We start from the raw sequence: 18,132 nt of genomic DNA on the forward strand, positions 1-18,132 counted from the left end.
GTGATGATTATGATCTCGACCACCCGGATATCCTCAAAGGCGGAGGCTGGCGCTGCGCGCGCGGCTATATATATATATATATATATATATATATATATATATATATATATATATATATATATATATATATATATATATATATATATATATATATATATATATATATATATATATATATATATATATATATATATATATATATATAGCCGCGGCAGCCACCGAATATTGTTTCTCCGCATGGTCTGACACAACACGACGACGGCGCCGGCTTGAAGTCTTCAATGAAGGTTTAATACGAATATATGCATCGGTTTGCCCAGGATGTAGACAGCTCGCGATTGAACTGACAGCTTAGTCGTGGGAACCATTGCTGAGGGGAACAAGGGGCGCTATTGTTTTCGCTGCCAGCGTCGGATGCGCTTTCGCGTCAAAAGTGCGCCTCAATTCGAGACCCGTACTCATTTCACCCACGGTGCCCAGACGCCGTCGTGGAACTCAGGACTGCCCCGAGGATCGATGGTCTCGTCCACGGGCGGCACGACGGTCTTGTTGTAGACTTCCAGCCTCTCCAACAGCATCGAGAAGAGCTGCACGCAATGACGGTGAATTAGTTTGTCGCACACGGAAACACTGCGGAAACCTGTGCTCTTGGGTAAGCATATTAAAGCGCACTAATGAAAACGTGGAATAATAAAAGCGCGCGCATAATTGTAGCTGAAAGCTGTAATCAGGTACCGCAGACAGAAACGTCAGATGCAATACAATAGCATTTTATTTATATCAGAAATATGAAAGGGGCTGTGGGTAAAAAGCACTTGACAGATTTGCACGAGACACTATAGTAAACAGTGACTAAATGTAAAACACCCCAGATAAGTCGAAAAAGAAGACTACAACAAAATGCGTTGACTTGCACGCATCGAAGGATATAAACGTAACGTTAGAATTCGTAACTACTCAAATGAAAATGATTTATTTACATCGAGAAAAAATTATAAGATTTCGTTTTGTAATTAAAGGCGGTTCGCAAATCGCCAAATTACAAATTCACTATAGTAGCAAAACGCCAGGCGACACGATGCAATGGTAGCAGAGTGGTAATGTTTCCACCGGGTCTTCGCAATCGACGGAATTGTTGCAGGCCAGGTGAAGGAAGCATTTCCGCTTATATAGAAGTTCACTGCCAAACATGCGGCAGTTACTTGTAATTCAAGAAGAGGCACAAAACGAAAATATCCCGCATTCCTCATGTACAGTCTGACATGCAAACCGTAGAAAAGCCTTCTAGTGATAACAGGCATTTTCCAAACACATAATGAATGATCACATTTAGCAACAACAGCAAAAAAATGAGTTAAAAAGATTCACGTTTCGCACAGTTTTTCACGAACACACTAAGTGTGGTCCATTTTCTCGAGTAGTTGCTGCTGCATTTTGCGTGCACATTTAGCTCGAGTGAGCATATTTTCTTCTTCGATTTCGTTTCTTTACCCTTGGCGGACACCAAGTGCGAGTAGTCGTCGACTTACAGCCACAGTCTCTCGCAGCAGTTTTCCCGAGGATAAAAATAATTGCGGGATGTTTACGGGTGTGCACTGCGAATGTTTCTGCTTCAGGCTGCAGTGCCGTCTAGAAGTTTTCACTCCTAACTTCGAGCCCGCTTGCCCGAGGAACCCAGACAGGTTAAACCTTGAGAGGGCGCTGGACTCTAGTTGTCGGTGTTCGAAATCTGACAGTTTCATCTTCCGTGCTAGGTGTTGTTGTGCACGGCGGCCATTCAGAGGGGGGATGCCGCCCCTGCGACATGCAGTTGTCACGCTTCACGCTACGATTCTTCGCACCTGTCAGCAGCCCAAATTAGCCTGTCCATGCTGGAGTGAAGGTCCGTGCAAGGCTATGCGTCTTGTCACCTCTCAGTCGCACAAACTGGGATGGCCACGCCGGGGATCGGAATCAGCGTGCGTTCCCTCTACTTTCCCTCTACGTGCCCAGTGATGTGCGTGCGTTTCCGACTGGGCCCACCGAGGAGGGCCCCAGTTCACCGATAACATCGGCGCACCGAAAGGGGCAACCAGCTCACCGACGCCGGCATTGGTCTCCTGATGACATCTGGATCCTGATGCCGACACCATGAACAATGATGACGTAGGCACAAAACGCGGATTCAGACGGCTGAGGAAGAGGACGCTGGGAAACAGTATGACTCGGACATGCTAAGACGTTACCATAGTCTGCTCCGATAGTGGGAGCCGTTTTGTAATCTCAACCATGTACCTTTTTCAATATATTCCTTTTTCTTATTTATCCTAGGCGTTACTAGGAACCCATTCTCCCGGCACCTGGCACGGCGCCATCAATGGAAAGTTCGTTGGCCGTACGAAGCCCCGACTTCGCAACAGTAGCAATCAGCGGTGAGATTGACCTCACGGAACTTGGGACGTGCTGACAATTGCAACAGTATGTATGCTGGCACAAAGGCGTGGCGTTCGTGCGAGCTGGTTTGTTCTAAATATTTTTGTTCTTTTCGTTTTTTACATGTTTATTGCAGAGAAATTTCATGCTGAAGATAGGTGCACGAATATATTATAACTTCTAACAGTTAAGCGAAGATCCCATTAATTTGATTCGGTCTGCAACACAATTTAACATGTACTACGCTGTTGGATTCTGATATCGAATAATTGGCATTCGCTATTTCAAGTTACATAGTTGTTTTATGATAATAGGCCATCACGCAAGCCTGACCTGACAAGCGGATTTGTAACAAAGGCGTTATCGTTCTTATAAATTCATAATTTGTGAACCTGAGTCGTAAAGCATCATCATCAGCAACATCATCATTATAAGCCTGGTTACCCCCACTGCAGGGCAAACGCCTCTCCCATACTTCTACAACTACCCCGGTCATGTACTAATTGTGGCCATCCTGTCCCTGCAAGCTTCTTAATCTCATCCGCCCAGCTAACTTTGACAATTTCCCAGTAATGATTAGCGCCTATCAAAAGGTCAATATTTCAACTTTCGCCGCCCTGCGAGGCGTCTGCGACTTGGAAGTGAAATCTTGGAAGTTGAAGTAGAATGGAATTTGATGGAGTAGCCATGATATCTGCACAGATGCAAGGAACTTCCAGCGCTTCCACTCACACTCCTTTTCGGCAGTACTGGCTTCTGAACATGTGTCGACCACATGACGCGTTTTTGTGCGCGCCATAGTAGACTGGTCTCCAAAGACAAAGATGTTAAGCTCCTCTTCCCCGTGATGATGATAATGACGATGATGATGATGATGATCATCATCATCATCATCATCAGCCCGGTTACGCCCACTGCTGGGCAAAGACCTCTCCCATACTTCTCCAACTACCCCGGTGGTGTACTAATTGTGGCCATGTTGTCGCTGCAAACTTGTTAATCTCATCCGCCCATCTAACTTTCTGCCGCCCCCTGCTACGCTTCCCTTCTCTTGGAATCGAGTCCGTAACCCTTAATGACCATCGGTTACCTTCCCTCCTCATTACATGTCCTGCCCATGGCCATTTTTTTTCTTGATTTCAACTAAGAAGTCATTAACTCGCGTTTGTTCCCTTACCCAATATACTATTTTCTTATGCTTTAACGTTACACCGATCATTCTTCTTTCCATAGCTCGTTGCGTCGTCCTCAATTTAAGTAGAACCCTTTTCGTAAGTTTCCAGGTTTCTGCACCGTGCGTGACTACTGGTAAGACACAGCTGTTATACACGTTTCTCTTGAGGGATAATAGTAACCTGCTGTTCATGATCTGAGAACGCTTGCCGAACGCACTCCAGCCCATTATTCTGATTATTTGAGTCTCAAGATCCGGATCTGCGGTCACTACCTGCCCTAAGTAGATGTATTCCTTCACCACTTCCAGTGCCTCGCTACCTATCGTAAACTGCTGTTCACTTCCGAGAGTGAAACATTACTTTAGTTTTCTGCAGATTAATTTTTAGACCCGACCTTCTGATTTGCCTCTCCAGGTCAGTCAGCATGCATTGCAATTGATCCCTGAGTTGCTAAGCAAGGCAATATCAGCGAATCGCAAGTTACTAAGGTATTCTCCATTAACTCTTATCCCCAGTTCTTCCCAATCCAGGTCTCTGAATACCTCCCGTAAAATTGCTGTGAATAGCATTCGAGAGATCGTATCTCCCTGCCTGACGCCTTTCTTTATTGGGAATTTGTTGCTTTCTTTATGGAGGACTACGGTGGCTGTGGAGCCGCTATAGATATCTTTCAGTATTTTTACATACGGCTCGTCTACACCTTGATTCCGTAATACCTCCATGACGGCTGAGGTTTCGATTGAATCAAACGCTCTCGTAATCAATGAAAGCTATATATAAGGGTGGGTTATATTCCGCACATTTCTCTACCACCTAATTGATAGTGTGAATATGGTATATTGTGGAGTTACCTTTACGGAATCCTGCCTGGTTCGTTGGTTACAGAAGTCTATGGTGTTCCTGATTCTATTTGCGATTACCTTAGTAAATACTTTGTAGGCAATGGACAGTAAGCTGATCGGTCTATCATTTTTCAAATCTTTGGCGTCCACTTTCTTATGGATTAGGATTATATTAGCGTTCTTCCAAAATTCCGGTATGCTCGAGGCCATGAGGCATTGCGTATACAGGGTGGCCAGTTCTTCTAGAACAATCTGCCCACCATCCTTCAACAAATCTGCTGTTACCTGATCTTAACCAGCGGCCTTTTCCCATCGCATAGCTCCGAATGCTTTCTTTACTTCTTCCGGCGTTACTTGTGGGATTTCAAATTCCTCTAGACTATTCTCTCTTCCATTATCTTCGTGGGTGCCACTTGTACTGTACAAATCTCTATAGAACTCCTCAGCCACTTGAAATATCTCATCAATATTAGTAATGATGTTGCCGGCTTTGTCTCTTAACGCATAGATCTGATTCTTGCCTATTCCTAGTTTCTTCTTTACTGCTTTTAGGCTTCCTTCGTTCCTGAGAGCATGTTCAATTCTATCCATGTTATGTTTCCTTATGTCAGCTGTTTTACGCTTGTTGATTAACTTGGAAAGTTCTGCCAGTTCTATTCTAGCTGTAGGGTTAGAGGCTTTCTTACACTGGCGCTCTTGATCACATCTTTTGTCTCCTGCGATAGCTTGCTGGTATCCTGTCTAACGGAGTTACCACCGACTTCTATTGCACACTCCTTAATGATGCCCATAAGATTGTCGTTCGTTGCTTCAACACCAAGGTTCTCCTCCTGATTTAAAGCCGAATACCTGTTGCGTAGCTTGATCCGGAATTCCTCTATTTTCCCTCTTACCGATAACTCATTGATCGGCTTCTTATGCACCAATTTCTTCCGTTCCCTCCTCAGGTCTAGGCTAATTCGAGTTCTTACCATTCTATGGTCACCGCAGCACACCTTGACGAGGACGTCCACATCTTCTATGATGCCAGGGTTAGCGCAGAGTATAAAGCCTATTTCATTTCCAGTCTCGCCAGTCGGGCTCCTCCACGTCCACTTTCGGCTATTCCGCTTGCGGAAGAAGGTATTCATTATCCGCATATTATTCTGTTCTGGCAACTCTACTAATAACTTTCCCTTGCTATTCCTAGAGCCTATGCCATATTCTCCCACTGACTTGTGTCCAGCCTGCTTCTTGCCTACCTTGGCATTGAAGTCGCCCATCAGTATAGAGTATTTTGTTTTGACTTCACCCATCACCGATTCGACATCTTCATAGAAGCTTTCCACTTCCTGGTCATGATGACTGGATGTAGGGGCGTAGACCTGTACGACCTTCAATTTGCACCTCTTATTAGGTTCCACAACAAGACCTGCCACCCTCTCGTTAATGCTATTGAATTCCTGTATGTTACCAGCTGTATCCTTATTAATCAGGAATCCGACTCCTAGTTCTCGTCTCTCCGCTAAGCCTCGGTAGCACAGGACGTGCCCACTTTTTAGTACTGTATATGCTTCTTTTGTCCTCCTAACTTCACTGAGACCTATTATATCCCATTTACTGCCCTCTGCAGCGGGGCAGAAATGCAGCGGTGGCGTAGAGGTAGAACAACCGCCTCGCGTGCAAAAGGTCCGTGGCTCCAATCCCAGTGCCACGCAATTTTCCACCGGATTAAAAAAACATCCGTGTGTTAATAAAATTGCATAAACAGGCCTGGAGTGTGGCCTAATCCCGGTGACCAGAAACGGTAACGCACTCCCTCACCAGAGCAGGATTGGCCACCCTGGTGCAGTACTTGGCCACAACCTCCTATACGAACACAACAACCAAACCCCGGCCCTCAGTCTCCAGCAGCTGCGAAGCAATTCACCACGGCGGCGGTCAGACCTGCGATGCAGCAGAGGGTGCTAAGAATCCCTGGCTCCGGACAGGCCGCCATAGGAATATCAACCTGGCAACATTTAACGCTAGAACGTTATCTAGTGAGGCGAGTCTAACAGTGCTATTGGAGGAATTAGAGGGCAGTAAATGGGATATAATAGGGCTCAGTGAAGTTAGGAGGCCAAAAGAAGCATATACAGTGCTAAAAAGCGGGCACGTCCTGTGCTAGCAGTGCTTAGCGGAGAGACGAGAACTTGGAGTCACATTCCTGATTAATAAGAATATAGCTGGTAACATACAGGAATTCTATAGCATTAACGAGAGGGTGGCATGTCTTGCAGTGAAACCTAATAAGAGGTACAAAATGAAGGTTGTACAGGTCCACGCCCCTACATCCAGTCATGATGACCAGGAAGTCGAAAGCTTCTATGTAGACGTGGAATCGGCGATAGGTAGAGTGAAAACAAAATACAGTATTCTGATGGGCGACTTCAATGCCAAGGTAGGCAAGAAGCAGGCTGGAAACAAGGCAGTGGGGGAATATGGCATAGGCACTAGGAATAACAGGGGAGAGTTATTAGTAGAGTTTGCGGAACAGAATTATATGCGGATAATGAATACCTTCTTCTGCAAGCGGGATAGCCGAAAGTGGACGTGGAGGAGCCCGAACGGCGAGACTAGAAATGAAATAGACTTCATAGTCTGCGCTAACCCTGGCATCATACAAGATGTGGATGTGCTCAGCAAGGTGCGCTGCAGTGACCATAGGATGGTAAGAACTTGAATTAGCCTAGACCTGAGGAGGGAACGGAAGAAACTGGTACATAAGAAGCCGATCAATGAGTTAGCGGTAAGAGGGAAAACAGAGGAATTCCAGATCAAGCTACAGAACATGTATTCGGCTTTAACTCAGGAAGAGGACTTTAGTGTTGAAGCAATGAACGACAATCTTGTGGGCATTATTAAGGAGTGCGCAATAGAAGTCGGTGCTAACTCCATTAGACAGGATACCAGTAAGCTGTCGCAGGAGACGAACGATCTGACCAAGAAACGCCAATGCATGAAAGCCTCTAACCCTACAGCTAGACTAAAACTGGCAGAACTTTCGAAGTTGATCAACAAGTGTAAGACAGCTGACATAAGGAAGTATAATATGGATAGAATTGAACATGCTCCCAGGTACGGAGGAAGCCTAAAAGCAGTGAAGAAGAAACTAGAAATTGGCATGAATCAGATGTATGCGTTAGGAGACAAAGCCGGCAATATCATTACTAATATGGATGAGATAGTTCAAGTGGCTGAGGAGTTCTATAGAAATTTATACAGTACAAGTGGCACCCACGACGATAATGGAAGAGAGAATGGCCTAGAGGAATCCAAAATCCCACAGGTAACGCCAGAAGAAGTAAAGAAAGCCTTGGCAGCTATGCAAAAGGGGAAAGCAGCTGGGGAGGATCAGATAACAGCAGATTTGTTGAAGGATGGTGGGCAGATTGTTCTAGAGAAACTGGCCACCCTGTATACGCAATGCCTCATGACCTCGAGCGTGCCGGAATCTTGGAAGAACGCTAACATAATCCTAATCCATAAGAAAGTGGACGCCGAAGATTTGAAAAATTATAGACCGATCAGCTTACTGTCAGTTGCCTACAAACCATTTACTAAGGTAGTCGCAAATAGAACCAGGAACACCTTAGACTTCTGTCAACCAAAGGACCAGGCAGGATTCCGTAAAGGCTACTCAACAATAGACCATATTCACACTATCAATCAAGGGATAGAGAAATGCGCGGAATATAACCAACTCTTATATACAGCTTTCATTGATTACGAGGAAGCGTTTGATTCTGTCGAAACCTCAGCAGTCATGGAGGCATTACGGAATCAGGGTGTAGACGAGCCGTATGTAAAAATACTGAAAGATATCTATAGCGGCTCCACAGCCACCGTAGTCCTCCATAAGGAAAGCAACAAAATTCCAATAAAAAAAGGCGTCAGGCAGGGAGATACGATCTCTCCAATACTATTCACAGCCTGTTTACAGGAGGTATTCAGAGACCTGGATTGGGAAGAATCGGGAATAAAAGTTAATGGAGAATACCTTAGTAACTTGCGATTCGCTGATGATATTGCCTTACTTAGTAACTACGGGAACCAATTGCAATGGATGCTCACTGACCTGGAGATGCAAAGCAGAAGAGTGAGTCTAAGAATTAAAGTAATATTTAACAGTCTCGGAAGAGAACAGCAATTTACAATAGGTAGTGAGGCACTGGAAGTGGTAAGGGAATACATCTACTTAGGACAGGTAGTGACTGCGGATCCGGATCATGAGACTGAAATAATCAGAAGAATAAGAATGGGCTGGGGTGCGTTTGGCAGGCATTCTCAGATCATGATCAGCAGGTTGCCATTATCCCTGAAGGGAAGAGTGTATAATAGCTGTGTCTTACCATTACTCACCTACGGGGCAGAAACCTGGAAACTTACGAAAAGGGTTCTACTTAAATTGAGGATGACGCAACGAGCTATGGAATGAAGAATGAGAGGTGTAACGTTAAGGGATAAGAAAAGATCAGATTGGGTGAAGGAACAAGCGCGAATTAATGACATCTTAGTTAAAATCAAGAAAAAGAAATGGGCATGGGCAGGACATGTAATGAGGAGGGAAGATAACCGATGGTCATTAAGGGTTACGGACTGGATTCCAAGGGAAGCGTAGCAGGGCGCGGCAGAAAGTTAGGTGGGTGGACGAGATTAAGAAGTTTGCTGCGACAACATGGCCACAATTAGTACATGACCGGGGTTTTTGGAGAAGTATGGGAGAGGCCTATGCCCTGCAGTGGGCCTAACCAGGCTGCTGATGATGATGAATTCCTCCAATAGCACTCCTCGGCCGGTATTTTGTAGCGATGCCTTTTACGATTCTATGCTTTTTCAGGCTTTTCGCGCTTGGCCAGTGGTCAGAGTGACGGTCTGCCCACATTATCAACGGGATCAGGCGGCCGTGTGTGGTGGATGATAAGACTAGCATAGAATAAGGCATAAGGCATCGCTACAAAATAGCGGCCCTAGACTCGCCTCACTAGATAACGTTCTAGCGTTAAACGTTGCCAGGTTCAGATTCCAATGGCGGTCTGTCCGGCTTTGATTGTTGTATTCATATAGGAGGTTGTGGCCAAGTACTGCATCAGGGTGGCCAATCCTTCTCTGGTGAGGGAGTGCGTTACCGATTCTGGTCACCGGGATCAGGCCTCACGCCAGGGCTGTTTATGCAATTTTGTCAACACGCGGATATATTTTAATCCGGTGGAAAATTGCGCGGCACCGGGATTCGAATAAAAAGGAAAGCAAGCCAGTGGAAATATTTGTTACGAATAAGCGATTGAATTCATTGCATAACACGTCGATACATGTTTGCTTCGACTTCAAGAATTGATTTCGACTGCCTGTAATACACACGCTCATATTTGAGCCTCCTGGAGCGTACAACGACGCCTTTTCACCGCAACTATGACAGAAGTGTATTCGTGATCCCGAATTACTACCAGTCGCGTGTTTGCGGTATCTATGTTTGTAAAGGAAAATAAAGTATTCTGCGGAGTACTCAAATACAGATATGTGCCTTCAATGTGTCCAACCATAAGAAACACGCTACATAACAAGCATTGTAAGGAAATTCAAGCACGAACTATCTGTAATACCGTATTAATGGTCCCACTCCACTAAGGCCGATAGAAGGCCACAGGTTAACCACACAAGGTTTTGCCTCTGTAGCAAGTCCCCCCTCCCCTTTTCCTTCTGTTTTACTCTTTTTGTAAGTGATATCAAGATTTCTGTGGAGCCCTATGCGGTACCTACTGGGAAACGAAACTAATTCATTCTTGGCATAACTGTCTTCATCATGTGTAAGGAAAACCGAGTCCCAGTTCTTTGTTTTTGTGTATTTTTGTTTTACAATGTACATATGAACTTGCAGCCGTAGATGGTAGAAACAGAAGACTGTTGGATTTGCACGTGCAAAAATTAAAATGCGCTTATATTGTGTGTTGACTACGCAACCAGGCTGCATCATTCAGCCTGTAGTGAGATTTACAGAACAAGCGTATTTAACAACAGTGGAGAAGGGAAGAATAACAATAAACACGTTTGAAGAACATACAAGACGAAATGCCACTAATACCCTTTGCCACTGTGGCGCGCGGCAAGTCGCACCAGGCAGTCTTTCAAGCGAGTAGTTTTCTATTGCGCTTTCACCCGTTTTCTAGGTATGGTTTACACAGCCGGTACAAAGGCGCTCGCGCAACCAAGTTGCGCGGCGTGTTCGTCGTCGAGCGTATATCGCGGGCACACATGGCACGTGCCCACCTTTGTGCCCCACTCGCTCGGCCCTTCTCCGGTCAAGTGTGTGCCACCCAAACCTTCTCGGTTTTGTACTTACTTCTGGTCGTTCTTCGGCCAAGTTGTTCAGCTCGCACGGATCTTGCGCGATGTCGAACAGGTAGCGATTGCCACCCGACGCGAAGTTATCCGCGGCGGCGTCTGCGCACGTGATCGTCGCTTCTCGCCTCCACTGGCTGGCGTGCTCGAAGACGTCCTCCTTCCCGTACAGGCGTCTGAGCACGGCTGCCGCACTTGAATTGCGCATGAGGGGGTCGAGGTCGCCGTAGGGGCGGCTCCCTCCTGGTATCTCGAAGTGTTCGTCCATGTCGCCGAAGTCTCCCAGGACCAGCTTCCAGTTCCGGTAACGCAGCGCCGATTCGCCCGCCTGCCGGTTGATGTTGATCAGGATCTCCGATCGCGGCGAAGCCTCTCCCGTGGTGAGCGCCCGCCACATGTCGAAGCCGTCTAGTGGTTTCAGACGCTCCACGTCACCACCTGTCCGAGGACAAAAGTTGTGAGTGCTATGCGCAAGTCCACTTTCGTTGCATCACATCTAAAACCGCGTCTCGAGTCCATGGTGACCTGCAAAAAAGCTATAGCTTCATTTATTTTGTTCATTCACATACACTTACATATCGCCCAAGCGGGCGTTACGGTAGAGGAAATTGACAATTAACCTCCATTGTGCACCATATAGTTGTGCACTATACACCACAAAATGTGCACCATGCAAAAAGAAAGAGAGAAAAAGAAAAGCAGTTTCGCCCGAACAACGAAGCACTCACACCGATAGCAAGGTCGCGTTGCGGTTCAAGCCCTCGGAGGGTGCCCTAAATATACACGCGTACAGAAGACGCTGGTGCATGAAAGTTGAAGTTGAAGCTGCACGAACAGCTTCAACGCACCGTGTAATGACAGCGCACAGGCGCCACTACACCGCATGGAAAGAGCGGCGCCAGTGAGATTGTGAGTGCTAGCATTGTTTTGTACTTATGAATGGTCTTAGGAGACTGAAGAGAACAGCTATGCGCTGTGAATTAAGTGTTTCATAACTTTATTTTACGCTCTGCTATTCTAAAGAAATGAATAATTCAGCGAAGAAGATAAGACCTGGCACGAGGAACTATCCTGGTTGAATGGCATAGCATCAATTTTCATATACGGCACAGATAAGCAAATAGCATACGCATGCGTATTTACGAAACGTGACAGCGTTATTTGCCTGGAGTGTCCATATACTGACTATCACAATAAAAGACTAGAATGAACACAGAGAAAGTTCTGCAACCAGTATTTACCAGTGGAATGAACTATAGAGTACAGAAGATACGAACTGCACAGCAGGAGCGAGGTTTCGCGAGTCAAACTTTGGGATGGCACCGAAAACCATGCTGCTCTTATAACCGAAGCTGCGCGGGTTGCGTCAGGCCGACTACCCAGACCACGCCCATTAGATAGTGTCTGTTAGCGACAGAGAGAGAGAGAGAGAGATCCTTTCTCTCTCGCGACTTTTCCACTTAATAGAGAGGCAAGTCTCTGTCTTAGGCGGAAAAGGCGTGTGAACCGAACTACGAAGTAAAGACGGAAGAGAGAACACGTGCACCAACTACACTAGTGTGCGCTTACCGAAACATGCAAGAAAGTATACGGCAATCATATATCGAAAGAACAGTACGCAAGCGCCATTGAGGCGTCACCACTAATCGCTCCCTCTCTCTCAAGAACGGTTGAAATTAACCGAGACAGTAGGACTGAAACAAGTTAAATATTTCACGCGGTTAACATTCCTTGTTGTAGTGACCGTCCGTGACTTCATAGTCCCCGCCATGAAGTCATTGTGCCTTGGCCCGGAAATGCAGTTTGCCTCGCCCTGGAGTCACTGCCCCCTTCTCTTTCTTGGAACCGAAGTTGCTGCACGACTGGGGCGCCACCACTGCCACTCGGCAGACCTGCTTTTACTTTTGAATAAAGCCAGTCGAGTCTCCGTTCTCGACCTGTCAAAGCGTGTATTACTTGCCTCCGCTAAACCGATCTCCCAGCAAGCGGTGACCCAGGACATTTACGCATTTTTTTGTCGAACACTGCCGTGGACGACGCTGCTCCTACTGCTGCTGACAGAGAAGACACCACGATTACGTCTCCTGTAATCGCGGCAGAACTTCAGCTTCCCAGCTTTCGGCCCAAAAATCTCCGACTATGCAAGTAGAGGCCCGTTTTCAACTCCAGCGCATCACTTCAGACAGAAGGGTACCGGCACCTCATCGCCAAGCTACCCTCCGATGTCGACGGTGCCATGGACCACTTGCTAGCGGGTACATTTTCGGCCACAGCATAAGGTAGCCCGAAACGCACATTCCTGCGGCGCCTCGAGCCATCAACAGAGTAAGCTCCAACAGCTCCTCTCCGAAGAACTCGGCGGCCAATGACCCTCGCAACTCCTGCACTGGTTGCATCAGTCACGGGATGAACACTCCGCAAACAAGAGCCAGCTTCTAATTTTGCGCGAGCTATTCTTGCAACGCCTTCCCCACTCCACACGAATGGTACAGGCGAGTTCTCACACGACGAATCTCGATCTGCTAGCTGCACTCGCTCACCGCATATACGACTGCTCCTCTGCGTCACAGCTACCTATCGCCGCATTGAGAGTCTCAGAGCCAGGATACCGACTCTCAGGCCTGGAGGAAGCAGTCGACCGGCTTTCCAGTGCACTAGAGAAGCTGACGACGGGTGGCAACACTGGCGACCAACTTCGGCTCAGCCATTCGCCTTCACTGTCTCGCAGCGCACCTAGGGACTCTCCACGGCAGTTGTGCTGGTACCACCGTCGCTTTCATGAACAAGCAAGTCGCTGCACCCAGCCCTGTTCGTGGACGGGAAACGTACCAGCCAGTCGTTAACAGCGGCATGCGACATGGGTCCTCAAGCAAGTCGCCTATTCTTCGTAGTCGACCGCATCACCGGCACCTGGCCCTTCGTCAACAACGGAGCTAAGCTGTCTGTCGTTCCCGCCACTGCCGCAGATGGCCAAAGCAACAAGTCCACACCCACGCTCCACGCAGTGAACAACAAACCGGTCAATAACGCTAGACATAGGCCTCTGCCGCTTACACAGATGGTTGTTTGTGATCGCCGAGGTCAGCTTTGCCACGATGGGAGCGCACTTCATCAGCCATTTCAACCTAGATGCGAGTGTTCGCGTTCGGTCCATAAAGGATAACGTCGCAGATCCCTCGATTTACTTGCCCTGCAGTCCAACCTCGCATCCTATGGCATCTGTACGTTTCGGGTGGTCTAAACATACGACAAGATACTTGCTGAGTGCCCGCAACTCACGAAGCCCCGAAACTATTAGCAGCCCGTGAAGCACAAAATGATGCATCATATCACCACCACCGGCCCACCTGTGGCCGTGCGGCCACTGAGGCTTGCTGGACGGAGGTTGGAAGTCGCCCGCCGCGAATTCGAACGCATGCTTCAGCTCGGCGTTATTCGTCCATCCTCGAGCAATTGGTCTTCTCCTCTCCATCTGGCTCCAAAGTAGGACAAAGGCGACTGGCGGCCTTGTGGTGAAAACTTGGCTTTGAATACCGCCACTACTCCGGATTAATATCCCCTTCCCGCGTAAAAGACTTCGGCGCCCGTCTCGATGGAATCAAAATATACAGCAAGATCGGTTTATGAGCGCGTACCACCAAATTGCTGTCGAGCCCAGCGACACTCCGAAGACAGCAATCACTACTTCATTTGACCTATTTGAGTTTGCCCGTATGCTTTACGATGCGAAGGATGCGGCGCAAACTTTTCAAAGGTTCATGGACGAGGTTACGCGTGTACTCCCGTTAATTTTCGTCTACCTTGACATTCCCGTTGCAAGTTGCACAGACGAAGAGCACAATGAGCACCTTCGCCTTCTCTTAGAGCGAGTGAATGAACACGGCATGGTCTAAAGCTCCAGAAATGCATTTTCGGAGTTTAAGTCCTGGATTTTCTCGGCCATAGCATTTCACCCCAAGGGACCATCAAGCCACTGGAATCACGGGTGCGGGCAATTGAGTACTTCCCCTCTCCAACTTCTTTCCGAAAGTAGCACGAGTTTCTCGGTCTCTTAAATTTTCACAAACGTTTCGTACTTCCCTGTGCGCAAATTCTTCAGCCGCTTACCGAGCTGCTGCATCGCTAGTAAAAAAAAAAAAAAAACGCACACCTTCCTTTCGGAGCAGGAACACTCCTTCCAGGAAGCCACAACGCCGTTGGCGACTGCAGTGTTGCTGCTTCATCCGTTGCCCGATGCGCCAACTCGCCTACGGTAGACGCATCGACCACGGTAGCGGGTGCAGTACTGCAGCAGCACGATGGCACAGACTGGAGGCCACTGAGCTTTTTCTCAAAGCGCCTCAAAACTAGAAAGGCTGGCTACATCACCTTCGGGAGGGAGATGTTCGCCCTTTGTTGCGCTGTCAAGCATTTTCGTTTTCTCTTGAAGGCTGTAGCTTTTACATTCTGACCGACCACAAGGCATTAATCTTTGCTTTCAAGAAAAACAGTTCCTCGTACTAAGAACAAGGGCTTTGGCAACTGTGTTTTATCTCAGAATTTTCTACGGAAGTCCGCTATATCTCTGAGACCGAAGATCGGGCTGCTGACAAACTGTAGCGGATCGGCGCTGTGCCCGATGGCCCTGTGGATTTCCAAGGTTCGCCTCCGCTCAGCAAAACGACCCGGAGCTGCGTAAATTTCGGGTAAAAGGCTCGTCGCTCCAGCTTGCGGAAGTACCGCTTTCCTACACAACAACATTAGTCCCGTGCGACAAATCGTAGGCAGCTCCTCGCCCGTTCGTGCCCAATAAATTTCGGCTGCGAATATTCGATACACTGAACGGGATAAACCATCCCGGCATCCCAGTGACACAGAGGCTTATCACAGACCGCTTGATCTGGCCACGGATCAACAACGATGTTCAAAGCAGGGCAAGCTCCCAAGCCTGTCAAGGCCATGAAAGTGACCCGGCAGACGCATTCAGCGGTGCAGCCGTTTCGACCACCAGAGAGACGTTTCGATCACGTGTATTTAGACTTGGTGGGGCCTCTCCGCCTTGTCAAGGTTTTAGGTGCCTCTTCACGTGCGTCGACGGGTAATCGAAGTGGCCTGAGGCGACGCCTTTACAAAACATCACGGCCGCCACGGTGGCGGAAGCATTTGTTGCTACGTGGGTGTCGCGGTACGGTGGCCCTCTGCGCATAACTACTGACCGAGGCCAACAATTTCAATGCTCGCTTTCTTTTGCCCTTGGGAGACTGCTCGGCACGCGCATTCATAACACCGCGGCTTCCCACCTACAGAGCAACGGCATGGTCGAGCGTCTCCACCGACAACTGAAGGCGTCATTAACGGCCAAGCTCGACAGACAGCACTGGGTGGGTACTACTGGGGCTGCGAGCAACTGTCAATGATGACTTTGGAGTCAGTGCAGCCGAGATGCTCTATGGGTCAGAAGTCCGCGTTCCAGGCAAATTTTTCGGCATCCAGCGAGGCATTCAGCCAGCGGCCGCTCAGCACATAGGGAGCCTATACGTTCCTGGCTCGAACAGCTTCGACTTACAACCCCACGTATGGCCCGCGGGTAGCCTGTGTTTAGTTTCCCGACGATTGACACAACCACGCACGGCTTTCTGCGGCGCGACTCAATCAAGGCACCATTGACTTCTTCCTATGAATGCCCCTTTACTGTGATTTCGCGTTCAGAGAGAAAACCTTGAAGATTGACGTTCGGGACAAGGAGGTTACAGTGTCGAGCGACCGCGTGAAACCATCCTATCTTGAACATTAACTCTTCAATCCTTCCGCTATTCACACCTAAGCCTCCGGCATTCTAGGGGGGCGGGGGGGGGGAGCCCTTGTAGCGACCATCCGTCGCTTCGTTGTCCCCGCCAATTGGGGTCGTTGTGCCTCGCTTCGGAAACCCAGTTTGCCTCGTCATGGGGGTCATTGCCCCCTGCTCTTTCATGAAACGTAAGTGGCTGCGTGACTTGGGCGCTACTACTCCACTCGGCAAATATTTGCTTTTACTTTTGAATAAAGCCTGACGACTCTACGTTCTCAAGCTGTCAAAACCTGTATTTCTTGTTTCCGTAAAGCCAAGCTCCCAACACTGTCATTCAGCACTTCCATGACGGACAAGTTACTCGCTCATGGATCTGATAGAATTTGTACGATGCGCGATTTCCCTTTCCGTGCAAGAAGCTCGTTCAGAGTCACAGGAATGAAGTTCAGGCAAATCCTTCATTCCCGTAATGTCTCAAGTGTCAGAGTAGATTACTGTGAAAATACTGGACGAGGTTTTCAAGCGGTGGCTTCTGCATGAGGCGCCTGCGGTGAACTGCTACGCCATCACTGTTTAATTGGGAGCTCATGTGAACTAGCTTCGTTCAACGCGAAGTGGCGGGCTTACGCGTGCTATGCGTTGCAATTCCTCGCTTTTGCGTGCTGCGCGAGCCACTTTGTGACTCAATATAACGGGAATTTAATGCTAAAGCGCGACATGGTAACCACACTATTCTAGAAGTTAGTGGTTTCGCCATTAGGGTAGCAAGATAGGGTAAACGGCGATATTACGGCGGTAAACGCGGTTTCGCTGCGATATTATATAGCAGGCGTGATATGCTGTAACTGACCTTGTGGAGCCTCGGGCAAGAAAGTTCAACTCAACATAGAAGAGCGAGCGAGCGAGATAACTTTATTTGGAATCCGGCGATCGGGCGGCCCGGGGCTGGGGCCGCCTAGATGGCCTCTGAGAGCTGAGTTCTCAGCTGAGCAGCGCGGCCGACCACCGCGCCCGTATATTTTCGGGGGAGACTGCCATTTTATCTTGATATATTTTACATACCTCCAAAATGTGTTGAAGGGTGACGCTAGCAGACTTGCATAGCTTGCATATATCACTCTTGTATATATCGGCGTAGAAAGCTTTTAGTTGCACGGGACTCGTATAGGTTTCTGTTTGTGATCCCCTCCAACTAACGGAGTCAGCTCTGTTCAGTTTACTGTGAGGCGGTGGTAATACTCACCTCCAATTTTGATAGAGTTCGCTAATATCACTGATTCTCTCCAGATCTCCTTCACCGCGTTCTCCTGACCGATGAAAGTCACTCTTTGCTCAGCTCGGCGTGCAAGAATTCGAGCTTCGCGGTGTGCGACCTTGTTGAGGTTGATTGCATGAATGCCTGGAGTCGTATGCTCTGGGGACCAGAACAATTGCCTGCCGTTATTCTCTGCGTTGGAGAGTTTCGCTTTATTGACTCCGATGATGTGCCATGCCCCAGGAGAGATCCTACCTTTTGCACAATTTCTAATGGTCACCTGAGAACCGTTAGTGATGTATTGAGCATTCGCGGAGACCA

At 48.0% G+C, this 18,132-nt stretch overlaps 1 protein-coding gene across 1 annotated transcript in view; it reads right to left on the bottom strand.

The window, feature by feature from the left end:
* Window positions 1-269: 269 nt before the first annotated feature.
* Window positions 270-18,132, bottom strand: part of LOC126524734 (arylsulfatase B-like) — a 103,960-nt gene continuing 86,097 nt past the window's right edge. Inside the window, exons 6-7 of the mRNA XM_072286982.1 lie at window positions 10,791-11,227; window positions 270-587 (exon numbers count right to left, since the gene is read on the bottom strand). Coding sequence (XP_072143083.1) covers window positions 459-587; window positions 10,791-11,227 — 566 coding nt within the window. The 3' untranslated portion in view covers window positions 270-458. The remainder of the gene's footprint in view (window positions 588-10,790; window positions 11,228-18,132) is intronic.

Source organism: Dermacentor andersoni, chromosome 3, assembly GCF_023375885.2.
Source record: "Dermacentor andersoni chromosome 3, qqDerAnde1_hic_scaffold, whole genome shotgun sequence".
Classification (NCBI taxonomy): Eukaryota; Metazoa; Arthropoda; class Arachnida; order Ixodida; family Ixodidae; genus Dermacentor; species Dermacentor andersoni.